Source organism: Piliocolobus tephrosceles, chromosome Y, assembly GCF_002776525.5.
Source record: "Piliocolobus tephrosceles isolate RC106 chromosome Y, ASM277652v3, whole genome shotgun sequence".
NCBI lineage: Eukaryota > Metazoa > Chordata > Mammalia > Primates > Cercopithecidae > Piliocolobus > Piliocolobus tephrosceles.
In genome coordinates, this window is record NC_045456.1 from 1,393,198 (window position 1) to 1,412,934 (window position 19,737).

At 38.7% G+C, this 19,737-nt stretch overlaps 1 protein-coding gene across 2 annotated transcripts in view; it reads right to left on the minus strand.

Moving 5' to 3' along the window:
- The window catches only part of PHEX (phosphate regulating endopeptidase homolog X-linked), a 227,905-nt gene that overhangs the window by 166,589 nt on the left and 41,579 nt on the right, over positions 1-19,737 (minus strand). For both annotated transcript variants that reach the window (XM_026451889.2, XM_026451888.2), the window contains exons 4-6: positions 15,667-15,753; positions 14,434-14,660; positions 954-1,022 (exon numbers count right to left, since the gene is read on the minus strand). In XM_026451889.2, the coding sequence (XP_026307674.1) occupies positions 954-1,022; positions 14,434-14,660; positions 15,667-15,753 (383 nt within the window). The remainder of the gene's footprint in view (positions 1-953; positions 1,023-14,433; positions 14,661-15,666; positions 15,754-19,737) is intronic.

The window sequence follows — 19,737 nt, forward strand, 5'->3', positions numbered from 1 at the left end:
TAGAAAAGAGGGACCAAGGGGATGGAAGAGATATATTTAAGGTGAAATCACTAGGACTTGACTGATAGGTTATGGGGGAGATGACTTTGAGCCTAGTTGCTGAGACTCCATGAAAACCAGGGGTACACCTTCCCCCACAGTGGCAAATGTTCATTCTGTCTACTTTTAGGAAGGTAAACTTGCCAACCCTCTTTGACGAGTGTCCTCAGCAAGAAAGCTGCCCAGCATCTTAGTTAGCGTCCCTCCAGAGCCTTCTATGTATAGAAGTTAGTAACAGCATAGACCCAGGGGACCTAGGTCTGAGGCTTCTTTGGAAGTTCAATGAAGTTTCCAAAATAAATTGAAAGTGTCAGAAATGAACTAGCTCTTTCCAATATTCAGGAAACTGCTAGATTTCTAAGCCAACCCAAGAAGTCTAACTTGATTGATCCTTTCTGATTCTTATTAAACCTCCATTAACCTGGAACACCTGTTAAAAATATAGATTCTCAGACCCTACCTCAAGTCTACTAAGTCAGACTCTCCAGAGCTGTGACCCAAGAAGCAACATTTAATGAAAGACTCCCAAATGATTCTAAAGCAGTACAATTTGGGAACCATTTGTCTCCTGGGTATCCCTTCCGACACTTTATTTCTGCAATTGATAGTGAGCTCTCTGCACTTCTGAGGAATGAATGACTGCAAGCTCATTTCTTTGTTATTTCATTTGGGCCTGCTGTCTCCCAAGCTAGATAATAAGGGCATTGAGTACTGAGACTTGTACAGCCTTGATGAGCAGACTTGTAGAAAGACAGGGAGTGGAATTTATCTGAATAAAAGTCTTCCTGTATTGGGAATATGGTCATTGAATAGCCACATGGCTCATTTCCAGTAAAGAAGCAGTGACCTTAGAACAAGTCATGGACCTGACAGCAGTCTGATAAGGCACATAGTTAAATATGAGTAAAACTTACAGACTTGGCTTCTGTACTGTTATCAAGGTAGTCTTCCCTCACGGCTAGGGAGAGTGTTGCTTGGTCCAGCTGTAAAAACAAAAACAGAAAGTGTTCTGCTAGCACTGTAAATTCTTACGTACCATGTTAACAAGAGTGATGAAATCGTCTGCATCCCAGCCATATTTTGAGCTCATGTCATCATTACAAAAATAATTCAGTACACTCAGAACTACATGCAAATAGGCACTTTGGCAATGACCGCTATAATAAAGTATCAGAGACCTGCCCCTGCTTTTCTAATGTATGTTTTCTAAACCTTTTGAGGTCCTATCAACACTGAATAACAACAAGGCTATTTCAGTTGGAATAGACCTTAGAGATTATTAGCTATTCCCCCTTATTCAATGGAAGGAGAAACAAAAGCCAGATAATTTATGTGACTTTCCCAAGGTAACATGAATGGGCAGAGCTCAGACTAAAATCATTGTCCCCTATCACCAGATCCAGTATTTTTCTCATTGCAGTATTTTGCAAAATGCCAATCTGGATGGAGTTGATTAATCAGACTTTTCCAACTCCTTATCTCTATAATAACATATGGCATTGAATTTTTTTTATTTGAATGAAATCAAGTAATATTTTTGTTTTGAGAAACCTTTGCAAATGTTAGAACCCTCTCCGGAAGGTTTAGGATAAGTGATAAAAACACAAATGATAACCAGACAACTAAATAAGTAGAATTATGATGATAGAAAAGTATAGTATAAATTATTGAATTAAAACTTTCAGCACCTTAGGCTGGTGTGGTGGCTTACACCTGTAATCCCAGCACTTTGGGAGGCCAAGGCGGGTGGGTCACTTGAGGTCAGGAGTTCGAGACCAGGCTGGCCAACATGGTGAAACCCTGTCTCTACTAAATACACAAAAATTAGCCGGGTGTGGTAGCATGTGGCTGTAATCCCAGTTACGCGGGAGGCTGAGGCAGGAGAATTGCTTGAACCCGGGAGGTGGTGGCTGCAGTGAGCCGAGATTGCACCACTACACTCCAGCCTGGGCAACAGAGTAAAACTCTGTCTCAGGGAAAAAAAAAAAAAAAAAAAAACTCCCAGCACCTTAAAGGTAAAGAAAAGAAAGAAGACAGTCTTTTCAAAGAATGTGCTAGAAAAACTGGACATCCAGGCCTTGTGTGGTGGCTCACACCCATAACACCCATAATCCCAGCACTTTGGGCGGCCAATGCAGGCAGATCATTTGAGGCCAGTTGTTCAAGGTCAGCCTGGCCAACATGGTGAAACCCAGTCTCTACTAAAAATACAAAAATGAGCCAGGCATGCTGGCTCACACCTGTAATTCTAGCTACTTGGGAAGCTGAGGCAGGAGAATCACTTGAACCCAGGAGATGGAGGTTGCAGCGAGCTGGGATGGCACCACTGCACTCCAGCCTGGTGACAGAGTGTGACTCCATCTCAGAGAAAGAAAAGAAAAACTGGACATCATAAACAAAAAGAAAATAAACCTTTACCCATACCTCACACCTTATTCAAAAATTAACTGAAAATAAATCATAGCCCTAAATGTAAAACCCAAAACTATAAACCTTCCGGAAAAAAATATTGGGAAAAATTTTTGTTACTAGGGGTTAGACAAAGAGCTTTTAGACATGACAATAAAATCACAATCCTTAAAAGCAAAAATTAATAAATTAGACTTTATCAACATTGAACAAATTTGCTCTTGAAAGAAACTTAGGCCGGGTGCGGTGGCTCACGCCTGTAATCTCAGCACTTTGGGAGGCCGAGGTGGGTGGATCACGAGGTCAGGAGATCGAGACCATCCTGGCTAACACGGTGAAACTGCGTCTCTACTAAAAATACAAAAATTAGCCCGGTGTGTTGGCGGGCGCCTGTAGTCCCAGCTACTTGGGAGGCTGAGGCAGGAGAATGGCGTGAACCCGGGAGGCGGAGCTTGCAGTGAGCCAAGATTGCGCCACTGCACTCCAGCCTGGGGGACAGAGCGAGACTCCATCTCAAAAAAAACAAAAAAAGAAACTTAACAGAATAAAAAGACAAGCTACAGAACGGGGAAAATATCTGAAAATCACATATATGACAAAGGATATGTATCTAGAATACATAAAGATTCCTCAAAACTCAACCATAAGAAAAGAAACAACTCAATTTAAAATTGAGCAAACGATTCTAACAGACACTTCATCGAAGAACATATGAAGATAGAAAATAAGCACATGAAAATATGCCCAACATCACTAGTCATTAGGAAAATGTAAATTAAACCCGCAATAAAACACTACTATAGATCTGTTAAAATGGAAAAAAAAAAAAAAAAAAACTGACAACTGCTGGTGGGGATGTGGAAAAGTTGAATCACTCATGTATTGCTGGTAAGAATGCAAAATGGCACAGCCACTTTGGAAGGAAACCAATTTTACAGTTTATTATAAAGTTCAACATACATTTACATAAGAGCCAGCAATCCTACTTCTAGGTATTTATCCAGAAAAAAAATTTAAAAGTCACACAAAAACCTGTATGTAATTTTATTCATAATCACCCAAAACTGGAAACAACTCAAATATCCTCCAACCCATGAAAGCATAAACTGTGGTATACAATGGAATACTACTCAACAATAAAAGAGAATGGACTGATACAACATGGGTGAATTTTACTTAACATCCTGAAAAAGCCAAACTTTACAGGAACAGGGAACAAAGTGATGGCTGACAGGGTTTGGGCATGAGGAGAGGGCTTGACTTAACAAAGAGATAACATGAGGTATTTGGGGGTGGATGATGGGACTATATTCTATTTCTTGATTACAGTGGTGGTTACATGACTCTCTGCATTTGTCAAAACAGACAGGTCCATCACAAAAAATGAATTTATGTAAATTTTAAGATACTTTAAAAACATTTCCAGCACCTTCTCTAAATCTATGGTTTGTTCTTTCTTGAGTATCAGCAACTGACTAAAGATAAACAAAATTAATCTCAAGAAGAGTAGATTTTTCCAAATTAAATCTCTAATTCACACATTAAACATTAAGCCAAAATAAGAAACAAAATCTAAATAACAAATTAAAAATTAGTAGTATCTGAATAAAAACTGAATCCTACATGCCCATACCATTAGTTTATATGACTTTAAATTGTTTTGATCCATCTCCTCCAGCTTCTTTTGCATCTTACTATAATCTTAAATATTTTATTCTTAAATACATAAATTTGTATAAGATTATAGTTTTCCATGAAACTGCCCTTAATATACAACAAATTTTACAAAGGTCACGTTAAGAATTAGTGATATTACAAACAATTCCAGGAAAAACATAACTCTTGTTTCAAGGGAAAAAAGGCACTTTCAAAACATCCATCTTGTCTGTGTATACTGCTAAAATCCTCTAATTATTTTGTTCAGCCCTCTCTAATTGGCCTGAAACAACGAAGTCACAAGCCTTCCTGGCTTTGTCCTATTGCAATTCCCAATGTGCCACTATTTCTTCCAAAAATTAAGCAAGCCACGATCACGAAACACAATATTATGATTAAGACACATTGGCTTTCCATTAAATTTGGACCACTTGAAGAATCTTTTGAGCTTGAGTCTCATAGGAAAGGAAACTGTGTAGATATTATCAAGAAGGCCAAAGTTTCTCTCTCATGAAATAAAGTTAAATCCACTTATTGTGAAAGTTTAGATAACTCAAGTGAGGTTACCAGACCTTTTATAAACTTTCAGATTGTTATGGTTTCTAGGGAACATTTTAAACACACCAACCAACAAATTGAATAAGGTCAGTCAAATAAATCTCATTAGAAACATACAAACTCTTGAGGCAAAAGACTTTCTCATGAAGCCATCAGGACACTGTTATTTGAGACTTTTTAAATCCTTGCATTTACAAGTGATCTGAATACTGTAAACAAGAAATAAATTTTTTTTTTTAGGAAATCCAACACATTTAACTGAAAAATATAAATGTTTTCTCCAATTACAACTGGCATTCCAGTGATAATAAACCTCAAGTTAGAAGACAAAATAGTAATACAAGAAGAAAGAGCTTACAAATTATGAGGTAGGAAATGGAGTCTGGACTTCAGGTTTCAAAACGGTGGTGTAGACAGAACCTGGCTTCCCTCCCCACCCCAACAAATACACAGGAAACTAAAAACAAATACACAGCACTAAGATTCTCACCGGCAATATCCCAGAACTCAAATATAAGGATGAATCAGTTGCTGAGGCCACAGAGAAGTGAAAAAACTCCAAGCAAAGGAGAATCAAATTTCTCTATGATGCCCTTCCAACCAATCTGTCCAGCAATAAGCATGCAGACATTTTCCCTGACTCATAGTTTCTACACTGGAAAAACTGAGATCAAGGTGGACAACCAGCTTCCCAACCATCTTGGGTTCTTTGACAGAAGACCTGCCCATACCTTAACCCACAGAAGGCATCATGAATGCCTGAAGGGAGATATATTCCTGAAGACAGCAAGAGACAAAGAGAGGAGATGGGACTACCATACCCATCCCTGGAAACTCTGCTCCATAACTTGGTCAAAGGAGATACCAAATCAGAGTGGCTGTTCAGCAGCATTATGCTAGAGGAGGTTCATTCCACAGGTCACCTGTACACCAGCCGCCAACCAGCTTTTCCACACTGCCAGGATATCCTCTTTAGGATCTCCCCTATATCTGGACTGGGAGTGCTCTGATCTTTGGCTAGAGTCAAAGCAAACGTAGGTTTAAGGTGCCACTTAGTGCCAGAAAAACAGGCAAGGACCTAGTGGAGAGATAGTAATATATTGCCTATATCAATAAATACCTATGCATCTAACACTGGAACACCTAAGTATATAAAGCAAAAATTAATAGATCTAAAGGGAGAGAGAGACTGCAATACAATGATAGGGAACTTCAACACTCCATTCTCACTAATGGACAGATCATCTAGACAATCAACAAAGAAACATCAGCATTAAGCTAGACACTAAGCCAAATAGGCCTAACTGACATTTACAGAACATTTCACCCAACTGCTGCAGAATACATATTCTTTTTATCACCATGTGGAACATTCTCCAGAATAGATCATATTTTAAGCCACAAAATAAGTCTCCACAAATTCAAAGCAGTAGAAATCATATCAGTTATCTTTTCTGACCACAATGGAACTAAAAATCAATAATAAGCGGAAACTCAGAAAATACACAAACACATGGAATTTTTTTTTTTTTTTTTTTTTTTTTTGGAGATAGAGTCTCGCTTTGTTGCTCAGGCTGGAGTGCAGTGGCATGATCTCCACTCACCGCAACATCCACCTCCCAGGTTCAAGCAATTGTCCCACCTCAGCCTCCCGAGTAGCTGGGATTACAGGTGCCTGCCACCATGCCTGGCTAATTTTTGTATTTTTAGTAGAAACAGAATTTCACCATGTTGGTCAGGCTGGTCCCAAACTCCTGACCTCAGGTGATCCACCCGCCTCGACCTCCCAAAGTGCTGGGATTATAGGCATGAGCCATCATGCCTGGCCAAATACATGGAAATTCAACAATATGCTCCTGAATGACCAATGGGTCTATGAAAAAAATAAAAATGAAATTTAAAAATTTCTTTAGACAAATCAAAATGAAAATACAACAAATTAAAATCTATGAAATACAGCCAAAGGAGTACTGAAAAGGAATTTTATAGCAATAAAAGCCTACATCAAAAAGGTTGAAACACTTCAAATAAAGATTCATAAACAATCTAATGATACAGCTCAAGGAACTAGAAAAATAAGAACAAACCAAACCCCAAATTAGTAGACAGAAAGAGATAAAGATTAGAACAGAAATAAATGAAATTTAGACTATAAAAACACACACACACACACAAAAAATCAATGAAACAAATTTGGGTTTTTTTTCTTTTTGAAAATCAACAAACCTTTAGCTAGACTAAGAATAAAAGAGAGAAGACACAAATAAATTAAATCAGAAATGAAAAAGAAGACATAACAACTGAGACCACAGAAATACAAAGACTTATAGAGACTATCATGAACAACTATATGCCAACAAAGTGGAACACCTAGAAGAAATGAATAAATTCCTGGACATATGCAACCTACCAACACTGAACCATGAAGAAGTAGAAAACCTCAACAAATACCTAGTAACAAGATTGAAGCCATAACAAAAGGTCTCCCATCAAAGAAAAGCCCAGGACTTGATGTCTTCACTACTAAATTCTTCAAAACATTTAAAGAAGTCATACAAATTCTACTCAAACTCTTCAAAAAAAAAAAAAAAAAACAAAAAAAACTGAAGAGAAGGGAATACTTCCAAACTCATTCTGTGAGTCCAGCATTACCCTGATACCAAAACTGCACAAGGACACAAGGAGAAAAGAAAACTACCGGCCAATATGACTTAGGAACATAGATGCAAAAATTGTCAGCAAAATACTAGCTAACCTAATTCAACAATACATGAAAAAGATCATTCACTATGATTGAGTGAGATTAATCTAGGGATGCAAGGATAGTTCAACATACACAAATCAATAGACACGATATGCTGGGTGTAGTGGCATGCACCTGTAGCACCAGCTACTCAGGAGGCCGAGGCTAGATGATCACTTGAACCCAAGTCCAGCCTGGGCAGCATAATGAGATCCCATCTCAAAAAAAAAATAAATTAAATAGAAAATCCAAATGCAAGTAACTAAATATAAACACATCACATTAACAGAACCAAAAACAAAAATCACATAATCATTCTAATGCATTCTGTAAAAGCATTCAGTAAAATTCAACATCCCTTCATGACAAAAACCCTCAACAAACTGGGTACAAAAGGAACACACCTCAAAAAGTAAAAGTCATATCTGACAAACACATAACCAACATCATACCGAAGGGTGAAAAATTAAAAGCCTTTCTTTTAAGATGTGGAACAAGACAAGGATGCCTGTTTTGCCCACTTTTATTCAACACAATATTAGAAGTCCTGGCCAGAGCAATTAGGCAAGCAAAATAAACAAAGGGCATCCAAACTGGAAAGGAAGAAGTCAAATTAGCCTTGTACACAGATAACGTGATCTTATATTTGGATAAACCTAAAGGCTCTACCAAAAAACTATTAGAACTGATAAACAAATGTAGTAAAGTTGGAGTATACAAAATCAACATACAAAAAAAATCGACAGCATTTATATACACCAAAAGCAAATAATCTGAAAAAGAAATCAATAAACAATATCATTTACAATATAAAACAGCTAGAAATCTATTTAACCCATGAAATAAAAGATTCATGTAAAGAAAACTATAAAATGTTGATGAAAGAAGTTGAAAAGGACACAAAGAAAGATATTCCATGCTTATGAATTAGTATAATATTGTTAAAATGACAATACCACTGAAAGCAATCTACAGAGTCAACACAACCTCTATCAAGATACCATTGACATTCTTCACAAAAGAGAAAACAAATCCTCAATTTTATACGGAACCACGAAAGACCCCAAATAGCCAAAGGAATCCTGGGCAAAAAGAACAAAGCTGGAGGAATCACATTACCTGACTTCAAAATATAGTACAGGGCCTATGTCTGGAATGGCATTTCCTCGATTTTCTTCAAGGGTTTTCACAGTTTTAGGTTTTACATTTACATCTTTAATCCATCTTTAGTTGATTTCTGTATGTGATAAAAGTAAGGGGTCCAGTTTCAATCTTCTGCATAAGGCTAGCCAGTTATCCTGGCACCATAGTCCTTTACTTATGCTTGTTTTTGTAGACTTTATCAAAGATCAGATGGTTGTTGGTGTGCAGCTTTATTTCTGGGCTGTTTCCATTGATCTATGTGTCTGTAGTTGTACCAGCCACACTGTTTTGGTTACTACAGCCTTATACTATAGTTTGAAATCCAGTAATGTGATGGCTCTAGGTTTGTTCTTTTTGCTTAGAATTGCTTTGGCTATTCAGGCTCTGTTTTGATTCCATATGAATTTTAGAATAGCCTTTTTCTAATTATGTGAACAATGTCATTGGTAGTTCGATAGAAATAGCATTGAATCTGTAAATTGCTTTGGGCAAGATTTCATGATGAAGACGCCAAAAGCAATTGCAACAAAAACAAAAAATGACAAATGGGACTTAATTAAACCAAAGAGCTTCTGCACAGTAAAAGAAGCTATCAACAGAATAAACAGACAACCCACAGAATGGCAGAAAGTATTTGCAAACTATGCATCTGACAAAGGTCTAATATCCAGAATTTACAAGGAACATAAACAAATTTACAAGCAAAAACCAAACAACCCCATTAAAAAGTAGACAAAGGACATGAACGGATACTTTTCAAAAGAAGACATACATGTGGCCAACAAGCATATGAAAAAAAGCTCACCATCACTTATCCGTAGAGGAACGCGAATCAAAGCCACAATGAGATACATCATTATCTCACACCAGTCAGAATAGTTATTATTAAAAAGTCAAAAAATAATAGATGTTGGCATGGATGTAGGGAAAAGGGAATGCTTATACACTGCTGGTGGGAATGTAAATTAGTCCAGCCACTGTGGAAAGCAGTTTGGTGATTTCTGCAAAAACTTAAAACAGAACTATCATTTGACCCAGCAATCCCATTATTGGATATATTCCAGTTACCATGATTTGATTTTATGAATGTATAAGATTATCACATGTACCATGAAAATGTGTAGCTATGTATCAATAAAAAATAACAAGAATAAACTAAAATTCTAGGTTCTGTCAGTTCCTGGGAAAAAAGGAAAAGGAAAGAGAAAGAAACTTTTCAAGTTTTCTTAGAGTTTCTCCTTGCTATTTTTTACGAGTTTTACTGAGAGCCAGAAAAATGCGGGCTGTTGAGAGATGATGACTTTGAGTTGTTGTCTTCATTAACTAGTAAATACACACTGGGGCAACCCTGGCCTTCCAAATACTCTTTCAGAATCACATATACTCACGTCTTTTATTGTACCTTAAATCCTCATACTTACTATCTCCTGACATAGAATAAATCCAAACATGTGTAGCAAGATAATGTTTTTGGTCACTAACTTCTATTGTTTTCTGTATTTTTGAAATCCCTTTATCTCATTTAAGCCTGTAGCAAACCCTGTGTCATTTCGCCACAGGGGAGCTTTGCAGAAGTACGTTGTATAGATTGGAGCAATTCCTGCTGGCCAAATTGCATGTCTTTGGCATGGGGATATATCTACCCCTTAGAAACGGTGCCTCTCTCTTCACCCAAAGGCACCATCTGCTCACCCAAAAGGATGCCCACAGTGCTGTGCCTGCCCAGAAGGCCATTCTCTTATTCCTGTGGGTTTGTGGGATTAGAAAGGCTAGGCACACCGAGGAAAATTGAATTTGATGGAAAAGGAAGCCTAAGGACACTGACAGAAGAGAGTTTCAGGTAAGAGGGATTTCTCCCAGAGCAGAAAGAGGATCTTTCAAGCAGCAAAAGAAGTCAAGGATTCTCATAAGCAGAGGAACTGCTCAGTGTCCCCGAAACATGGCAGGATCTGAGAAGGAATGGGAGTCGCAGGACCTCAGCATCAGAGGGGCACACTTGAAGGGGCTACATGGTTCCATAGTGGATTTCTTCTCAGAAACCAGATAACTGGTATTGGAGTCTCCCAGTACCCTAGGAGAAGACTGAGAAATGGGGCCACCAAGAGGGGAGGTAAATGCCTAGACTAAGGTTCAGTTTCCCACCAAAAGGTTGGGTGGGAGCTCAGAGTCAAAGATTAGGTCGAGTAAACAAAATGCCTATTCCTTGCACAACTGAATTTGAGCTCTGAGAGGCCTATTGGGTACACATGTCAAAGAAGAACATTCTCCAAATGGTCCTGACCAGTTGCTCAGTCATCCTTGAAAAGTAGGTTCTAGGCCGGGCGCGGTGGCTCAAGCCTGTAATCCCAGCACTTTGGGAGGCCGAGACGGGTGGATCACGAGGTCAGGAGATCGAGACCATCCTGGCTAACACGGTGAAACCCCGTCTCTACTAAAAAAATACAAAAAAACTAGCCGGGCGAGGTGGCGGGCGCCTGTAGTCCCAGCTACTCCGGAGGCTGAGGCAGGAGAATGGCATAAACCCGGGAGGCAGAGCTTGCAGTGAGCTGAGATCCGGCCACTGCACTCCAGTCCGGGCGACAGAGCGAGACTCCGCCTCAAAAAAAAAAAAAAAAAAAAAAAGAAAAGTAGGTTCTGAACCTTGCATCATGTGCTACTGTGGACCAGTATCTACCATGAAAACTGTCACAAAAGTCAATTCCTTCGAATCTCAATGACAATTAAAAGTAAATTCTAATTCACCCTTCCCTACACATGGGAAAAGTGAGATCAGGGAGGTGAAGTAATTTGCACAAGGATATTCAGTGAGTAAATCACAGAGCTAAACTGCGAACCTCAATCTTTTAAATACCAAAGCCTATTTTTTTTAACTATACCAGTAGTTTTCAAACTATGTTCCATAAAACCTATAAGAGAGGGCTCCAAATGTTCATCCAATTAGATTTTGTCTTTTATAGTTTTAACTATTTTAAAATGAATAAAAAAGCAACACCTCCAAATTCTACAACTTTGGCAGCCACCAGTACGCTAATTTTTGTTATCAGGTTCATTGGGTTTCATGCAGCTCTCAGAATAAAGCTTCTCCTACCACCTCTAGATACATGCTCGAACTCTTGTAAATGTGTCATCAGGAAGACTATAGTTATATTATATCTGAGGGAAGGCAATTAGTTCAGATATGTGAATATTCAGTCATGTAAAATGGTACAAACAGGAACAGAACTTAAGCAAACGTTTGCCGCACTCAAATGCCAAACAACGTTAAATACTTAAATACCAGTTTGGAACAAGCTGCCATCTTGGCAAAAGAGAGCAATAATAAGTACATGGGTGCCTCCTTACATTTGGAAAGTATTCTATCATTGACATTTTAGCGTTTCTAGGATCAGTTTAATTGAATATTAAGTATACAAGGCAAGCTATTAAAAACTGGTTACCATGTTTCTCTATTCCTCATGTTTTCTGTAAGCTCATATTAAAACTAGAGGCTCAATTGTGGGGGCACAACAACATCACTGGTGATAGTGTGCACTTCCAACTGATACCAGGAGGCACACAATATCCAGTTGCCCCACTTTTAGCGATGCTATCATTGATATTAGGGTACAGGTGATATCGGTGTGCTCTATCATGAATTTCTCAATCAACCATTTACCTAACAGTTTTAAGCAGCCATTGATGATAATTACCAAATCCATCCTTTCATTAGGGATTTTTTTTTAAAAAAATAGGTAGCTTCCTAGTATTTATTCTGCATTTTTAAGCTGTGATTCTCCTGTAAACAAGAAGTTTTGTCAGCTTTTAGATTACCCTGAAAACAGTCAAATTCAGAATGTAAGACAGTTTACAGGAAAAATACTCCAGTTTCTTCAACAAATAAATGTGGTTTAAAAAACAAAAATAGGGGGATCCCTTGTGGAGTAAAACAGACATATCAACTAAGTTCACCTGTGATTCTTATTTGGAGATTGAATCAAAGACCAACTGTTTTGTTTTTTTAAGGACATGTTTAAGACAATCAGAAAAAATGAAAATTAACTAGTCATTAGATGTTAATTATGGAATTATGATTATCTTTTTGGTTGTGATAATAGTCCTTTCCACTAGCTAAGCACTGAAGTATTTACTGTGCAATGATATATTTTTAATTTGCTATAAAACGTTCTAGCCACCTCCCAAAAAAGGAGGGGTCTAGATTAAAACATAACCACAGAAAGAAACATAACAGCAGAAGGTTGAGAGTTGTTGAAGTTGGGTTGATGGATACATGGGAGTTTATTATTCTATTCTTTAATTTTGTATCACATTTTGATAATAAAAACTTTAAAGAAATAAATTCAATTGAGTAGATCCAGAAATAGGTGAGAAAGATAATAAAATGGCTACCACTTGCAATTATTCATCAGTGTGTGAATCAAGATCTTCTATCACTCAGTAGAACGCATAAACTTAAACTCAAGTTTGGAAAACAGCCTTCAGTTTACTTCAAAACACCACTTAAGGTGTTTCAAAGAACATCATAATAGTTCTGGAATTGATAATGATCGTCTCAAAATCTAGTTTCAAAAAATGAGTGATATATCAACACAGTACAGAGATCAGATGGGTTATCATCATCGTGTCCTACATAGCACATCTTATCCTGATAGCATTAGAAGATGGCTCATTTCATCACCAAACATAGACACACAATTGTCTCTGGAACTCAGAATTTCCTCCTGAGTAGAGGGGAGTCCTTTCAATGACCAAAGATTTTTACTGAGAATTCCATTGTCTAACCTAGAGGTGAGAAAACTACAGCCAATGGGCCAGCCCGCCACACAGCCATACCTTTGTTGTCTACAGTTGCTTTCCCAGACACAATGGCAGAATTAAGTAGTTGCAACAGAGACCAGATGGCCTGCAAAGCCTAAAATATGTATTATCTGGCCCTTTACCCAAAAAATGTGCCAATCTCTGGTCTAAATCAAAAGATGAACTTTAAGATTTAGATTTTAGAAGGTTAAAATACACGAGATGAGGGCAATACCTGTCTAAAATTTGAATATCAATATTTCATTAATATTTTCTGATTTGACTAAGGACAGAATTGGGGAGAAAATCAGTCATGCAACAACATTTTCATTATCAGTCAAAGTAACTGTGGAAGTAAAACAAAATAAAACCCAGCAGGATCAAAGCACAAAACTATTTGACGAATGTTATTTGAATTATTGCATAGCTCTTTCATTGGTGAGTCTTTAGCTGTTGGTAGTTTTCGGACAGGCTCCTGATTTTACCAATGTGATCTGCCTCAGGGTATGTCCATGTGGCCCATTGCTTTATGGAAGACATGGTTAGTCTTCCAACAGAAAACGCAGGCAAGCACTTGGAACAGAACAAGTTTTACTGCATCTTTGAAAAGGAGGGAGGAGAGATTCAGAGTGAATTTGGTAACTAAAATTTAGGTGTGTGCACAAGAAAATGTTAGTGAAAGAGGAAAAAAAATCATGGCATGTGTTTTCTCCTCTGTCAAGAGAATGAGGAGGCAAGGACAAGAGCAGGGCACAGAAAGTCTCTGCTAACAACAGGAGACCTGTAGTCCCCTTCCCACTGGAATTTAGGAACCTTAGACTTGCTCTGAGTAGGCATATGAGGGCCAGATCACAGATCACTTGAAACTAATTCACTAATTTTCCAAAAGGCTTACAAAACTTGTGTGGTAATGGCGTACATTCTGCAAATCCGGGAGAAGGGAATATTCTAGATTCTACTATTCAATAAAAATGTTTTATGTTATTATTTCACTAAGGCAGCATGAGTCTCTTTCTCCAGAATGGCACCCCTGGCACCCCAAAAGGCTAATTTAGGACTGAGCAAAGAAGATGAATGGGTCCTCATTATACCTTCAAGATATGTTCATTGGATGACTTGTCATCAGGGGACACATACAAACGGATGAACACAGAATTGCTGTATTGACCACGAAACGTTGCAAGTGTCTGCAGAAGGCTGAACTTTCTCTCTGACCAAACCCCTTCAGGGCCAATATTAGATTCAAGCACGGGCCAGCGGAAAGGTGAATGCCGTAGGATGTGTAGCAGTGGCCTGGCATCTGCTTTTTCAATCGCTTCTGAAAGGAAGCAGATATGAAGAGAAAGTTAGAATTGCAAACTGGATCAACACACTAGAATTCAAGTGCATCTTCTCAAGACAAAATTCCCATAAGGCTCCAGCTTAAAATTTCAGCCGTTAGGAAGTAGGTAAAAGAGGTGGGGTGAGATGAGCATAATCACAGAGACAGAACTACCTACGATCCACACTTCAATGTGACTGTCTACACCTAGTGTTCTTGCCAGGACAGCTGACCAGGGAAACTGCTGGATATTCACTACAATAAACATGGACTCTCTACATGGAACCCAGTCAATGAATAATACTTGGTGGGACTAAGGTACAACCCTAACTAAAGGAATGCCTCAATAAAGCCAATCACTACCCAACGAAGAAGAAGTGATGCTTCAGATTCCTGTCTTTTGTTGCTCTTTTCTAGCTCATCACATGATACCCCAAATCCTAGACCAGTTGACACACTTCCCACAGGCACTGGCTTCTTCCTGCGACGGCCTTGAGAAGGCAGACTAGGTAAAGTGACCAGTATCTAATTCCAATCAGACCCAAGGTGTTGAGACAGGGCTAAGGCCCCAACAAAGATGCCTGTTAGGCTGACACAGGAACCTGGCATGCCTGGGAATCTGGATTTCTCTAGGCTCTAGTAGGTGCACTCCCTCCCAGTCTCTTTCTCAAGCCAGACTTGGCCTGGCTTCTGGATTCTGGTTTCTGAATCAGATACAGTAGAGTTTGCCCTGTTGACTTTTTCTAAGTTTCTCAGGGAGTAAATGATACCCAAAGAATCCAACCCATATAAATAAGATTATTTTCTCCACCAAGCCAGTACCAACATTAACTAAGATGGGACTAGTCAAAATCCAGTCTTTGACAATCATTCCTTTAACACTTTCAAACATTAATAGAATTCTTAGTAGTTCTCTTCTTCCTCAAACAGTATATTAAAACATTAATAGAACTCTAAAGGATAGGTATGGTAAATACTTTATTTAGTTTTCTTCATCACTCACTCTCATTCATGCAGGATGAATAAAGGATTTTGGCTTTCTGTATGGCTTCGGTGTCCCGCCTTCTACTGATCGATTTCTCCAAAAGTTCTGGGAAGGTTAAGAAAGGATTCATTAGTATCCACCCACATGTGCTGCCAAGTTGGAAGTCATTTGATAATCACAATTCCAACCTCCAGAAAATTAAATATAAAGACAGACAACCCTGGAAAAGACAGATCTATCAAAGATATGCAGACAACAGAACAGATTCCAAGTTGCATGAGGTTCAAATAAAAATAGTTTTACATTCTCTTATCCAGGGCACTCCTAACTCAAAAGAAACCAAAAGTTCAATTTCCAACTGAGACTGGATCTTCTACAGGGGTCAATTTCTTCAACCACCTACACAAAAGGAAACAGAATTCATTTGTTCAAGAATCAAAAATAACTGAATTCTGCCCCTTGTTCCTGGACCAAGTAATATTCTCAACGGAGCTAATTTCATCGGGGTTGTGTTTCTTGAGATTTCTCCACGGCCCAGTCTCTCAGGGAGGTCACCCGGAAGAAATTTCCCATTAGAAGTTTTATCCAATGTTGAATAAACATGCTGTGGACATGGAAGAAGTTCTTTAGACAGGAAATGGAGAGACTAGATTGGAAAATCTACCCGAATTGCCTGAAAACTTGCCCACTTACACATGCAAAGTCCTAGACATCTAAAAGAGTCCATGTGTATACAACGGTAGCCAGCACAGACATAGGCCCAACTGGAAAATAATTTTCTATTTATAAAATCACTAATAATAATGTTTGAAGGTAGAAAATGATAGTTGTCACTATTTCATTAAATAAGGAAAGAGGAAAGCCAGGACTCAATGAAAACAACCGTCTCCCGAAAAAGAGAACCTTGAACATACTTGAGAGTATCAGTCTACCAACGTGAAGCCAAGATGAAAAATCCCCGTGGTGACTGCAGCACCAGGGCACTGCCTTCACCAAACTATGTCAAACTGCCTTGTCAAGGCATTTGGGGAAACAACCTAGCAGCCATCATAACCATAGTATAACAGATATTCCTATAATACTCTGAATAGCTTCAAGACAAAATGTACAGCACTAATTAAATTAATACATAATTATGTATCTCCTGAAGAGGAATCTTCCTTCTAAACTAGAATTTCTACAGTTTAAAAAAAAAAAAAAAAATGCAAGCCAGAGCTCCTGTCCAGTTTTTTAAAACTAAGCACCTATACCTAAAACGAGTCCATATAACTAGATAGATTCCAGTGAAATAAATTAAATTGGGTTGGATGTATTTTCAATTATTTCAGATTGTTTGGGGTTTCTTTCTTGTGTATCATCATAATAATAAAATCAAGACAACTAGCCCCAAGGATTTTTTTTTTTTTTTTTTTTTTTTTTTTTTTTTTTGAGACTGAGTATCACTCTGTCGCCCAGGCTGGAGTGCAGTGGCATGATCTCAGCTCACTGCAGCCTCCACCTCCCGGGTTCAAGCAATTCTCCTGTCTCAGCCTCCCAAGTAGCTGGGATTACAAGTGCCTGCCACCACACTCAGCTAATTTTCTGTATTTTTAGTAGAGATGGAGTTTCACCATGTTGGCCAGGCTGGTCTCAAATGCCTGACCTCAGGTGATCCGACTACCTTGGCCTCCCAAAGTGCTGGGATTACTGGAGTGAGCCGCCACACCAGGTCCCCAAGGATTTTTTAAAGGAGACTTTTTTTTTAATAGACAAAAAGATCTAAAGCCATATCCACATATATTTCCATTCAAATCGGCTCCTGTGCCCTTCCATTATATTGCTTACACAGTCAATAGACTGTTTGGGAAACATACTTAGGAGCAAATAATCCAAATTTCATTTAGGGTTGTGATGATGTTCTGATGCTATAAACACTCCACGGGCTAAAAAGCATGAATGCCCTAAGGGCCAAACAAGCCACAGGAGCAAAAAGAACTAAAAGCATGAAACATTTACCTGTGTCTGCTCCCAAGGCGTGCTATCTATCACAAGGAGGGGAAAAAGAGGACCAGCATATGCTAAATAGGGCAATCGCAAAACACTAGCCATGCCCGAGTATCAATAATTCATGTATGTCAAAATTCTGGTTTCTGTACCAGAATTTGGCTTTTAAAACAGATTCGGCTATCACAAGTTCCTTATCATACCCTTTTCCTTCTCTGCTTTCCTTCTCTCTGAGCCCAAGCAGACAGGAGAGCATTGATATGCAGACAGTTATGTGGCAATCAGTTGACAGCATCCATTTTACGTATCTCTGCATGTGAATTAGCAGTAAGAAGAACAAAATGTAGCCTGGAGAGTTAATGAGTAGAAAACAAAGCCTGCCTACCACAGGTAATTACTCAGGTTATTAAAATGTCCCCAAAGCATTGAGAAAGGCTCATGGGTCACCCATACAGAGGCATTCCAATCATAGCCTGTGTTGTTTCTTGGAGGATTTCTCAATCCCCAACCTACCCCACCCAGGTATTTCTTACCACCTTACAACCGCAAAGGACAACTGCAGTTCATAAAACTGCAGGCCAGGCACGGTGGCTCATGCCTGTAATTCCAGCACTTTGGGAGGCTGAGGCGGGCAGATCACGAGGTCAGGAGTTTGAGACAAGCCTGGCCAATATGGTGAAACCCCGCCTCTAGTAATAATACCAAAATTAGCCGGGCATGGAGGCGCACACCTGTAGTCTCAGCTACTTGGGAGGTTGAGGCAGGAGAATTGCTTGAACCCGAGAGGTAGAGGTTGCAGTGAGTCAAGATCTGGCCACTGCACTCCAGCCTAGGTGACAGAGTGAGACTGTATTTCAAAAAAAAAAAAATACTACAGCACAGCAAACCTCAGACTTTAAAATTGGTTTGAGAAGTTCTTCTGATCATCAGATTTGAAAACTAAGTATTTTTCTTCTCACTATGCTCCATCAAATAAAAAAAAAATTTTTTTTTAAAGGCAACATAATAGACGTGGGGGTGGGGGGTGCTTTGGAATCACACAGACATGGGTTCCAGCTGCAGCTTGCTGCAACTTGCTAGCTGGAATTCTAGCGAGTTATTTAATCTCTCTAAGCCCCAGTTCCTTAATCTGTAAAGTCAAATAATAAGAGTACATGCTTCCCAGGATTGTGCTGAGGATTTAAAATTTTTAATGCACAGAAAGCCCCCATCTCGGTGCCTGGGCACATGATAACGGGGATCAAAAAGTGGTGACTTAAACAGGATTACAGGCAGAATTAGCCCTATACAAAACTGTCAAGTAATCAAGCTTGTTTCCAGTGCTTCCTCCATAATTGTTTTTGTTCTCCTGCTTGCTTCTCAGGATATTGGTGGCCAAAGGACTTACGCTAACCTAAGACACTGCCAGGCTGTGTGTAGGACTATTTCACAAACTGGACCTGCTCTAGCCACCTTGCAAAGCCCCATGCTCTCAACACTTCCTCTGCTTCTATAGTAGAGGCAGTTCTAAATGGGGAGACATATTTTGCAATCAGTGTTAACCTCCAAAAATATTTTGCTCACATTCTTCATCCTGGACAACAAAGCATTTTCTTTTTTTATATAAACTTTTTCAATGAAAGTACAGAAAAGTACACAAATAATACAACATACAGAAAAGTACACAGACCATAATGTGAAGAATGTTCACAAAGTTAACACACTCAAGTAACCAGCATTATTCATTACTGGAACCCCAGAAGCCCCTTGTGCTCCCTTCCAATCACTACCCCCAACCAAGAAAACTAACATCCTCTATGGTAAAATACTTATTCAAGTCTATATCACATATTTAGAGAGCAATCTACCTTTTTGTTATTATTTTGTAGAAGCGCTTTCTATATTCTACATAAAAGTCCTTTTTGAATATATTATAAAATATCCCCTATTACATAGACTTCATTTTTTTTTTTATTATACTTTAAGTTCTAGGGTACATGTGCATAACGTGCAGGTTTGTTACATATGTATACATGTGCCATGTTGGTGTGCTGCACCCATCAACTCGTCAGCACCCATCAATTCATCATTTATATCAGGTATAACTCCCAGTGCAATCCCTCCCCC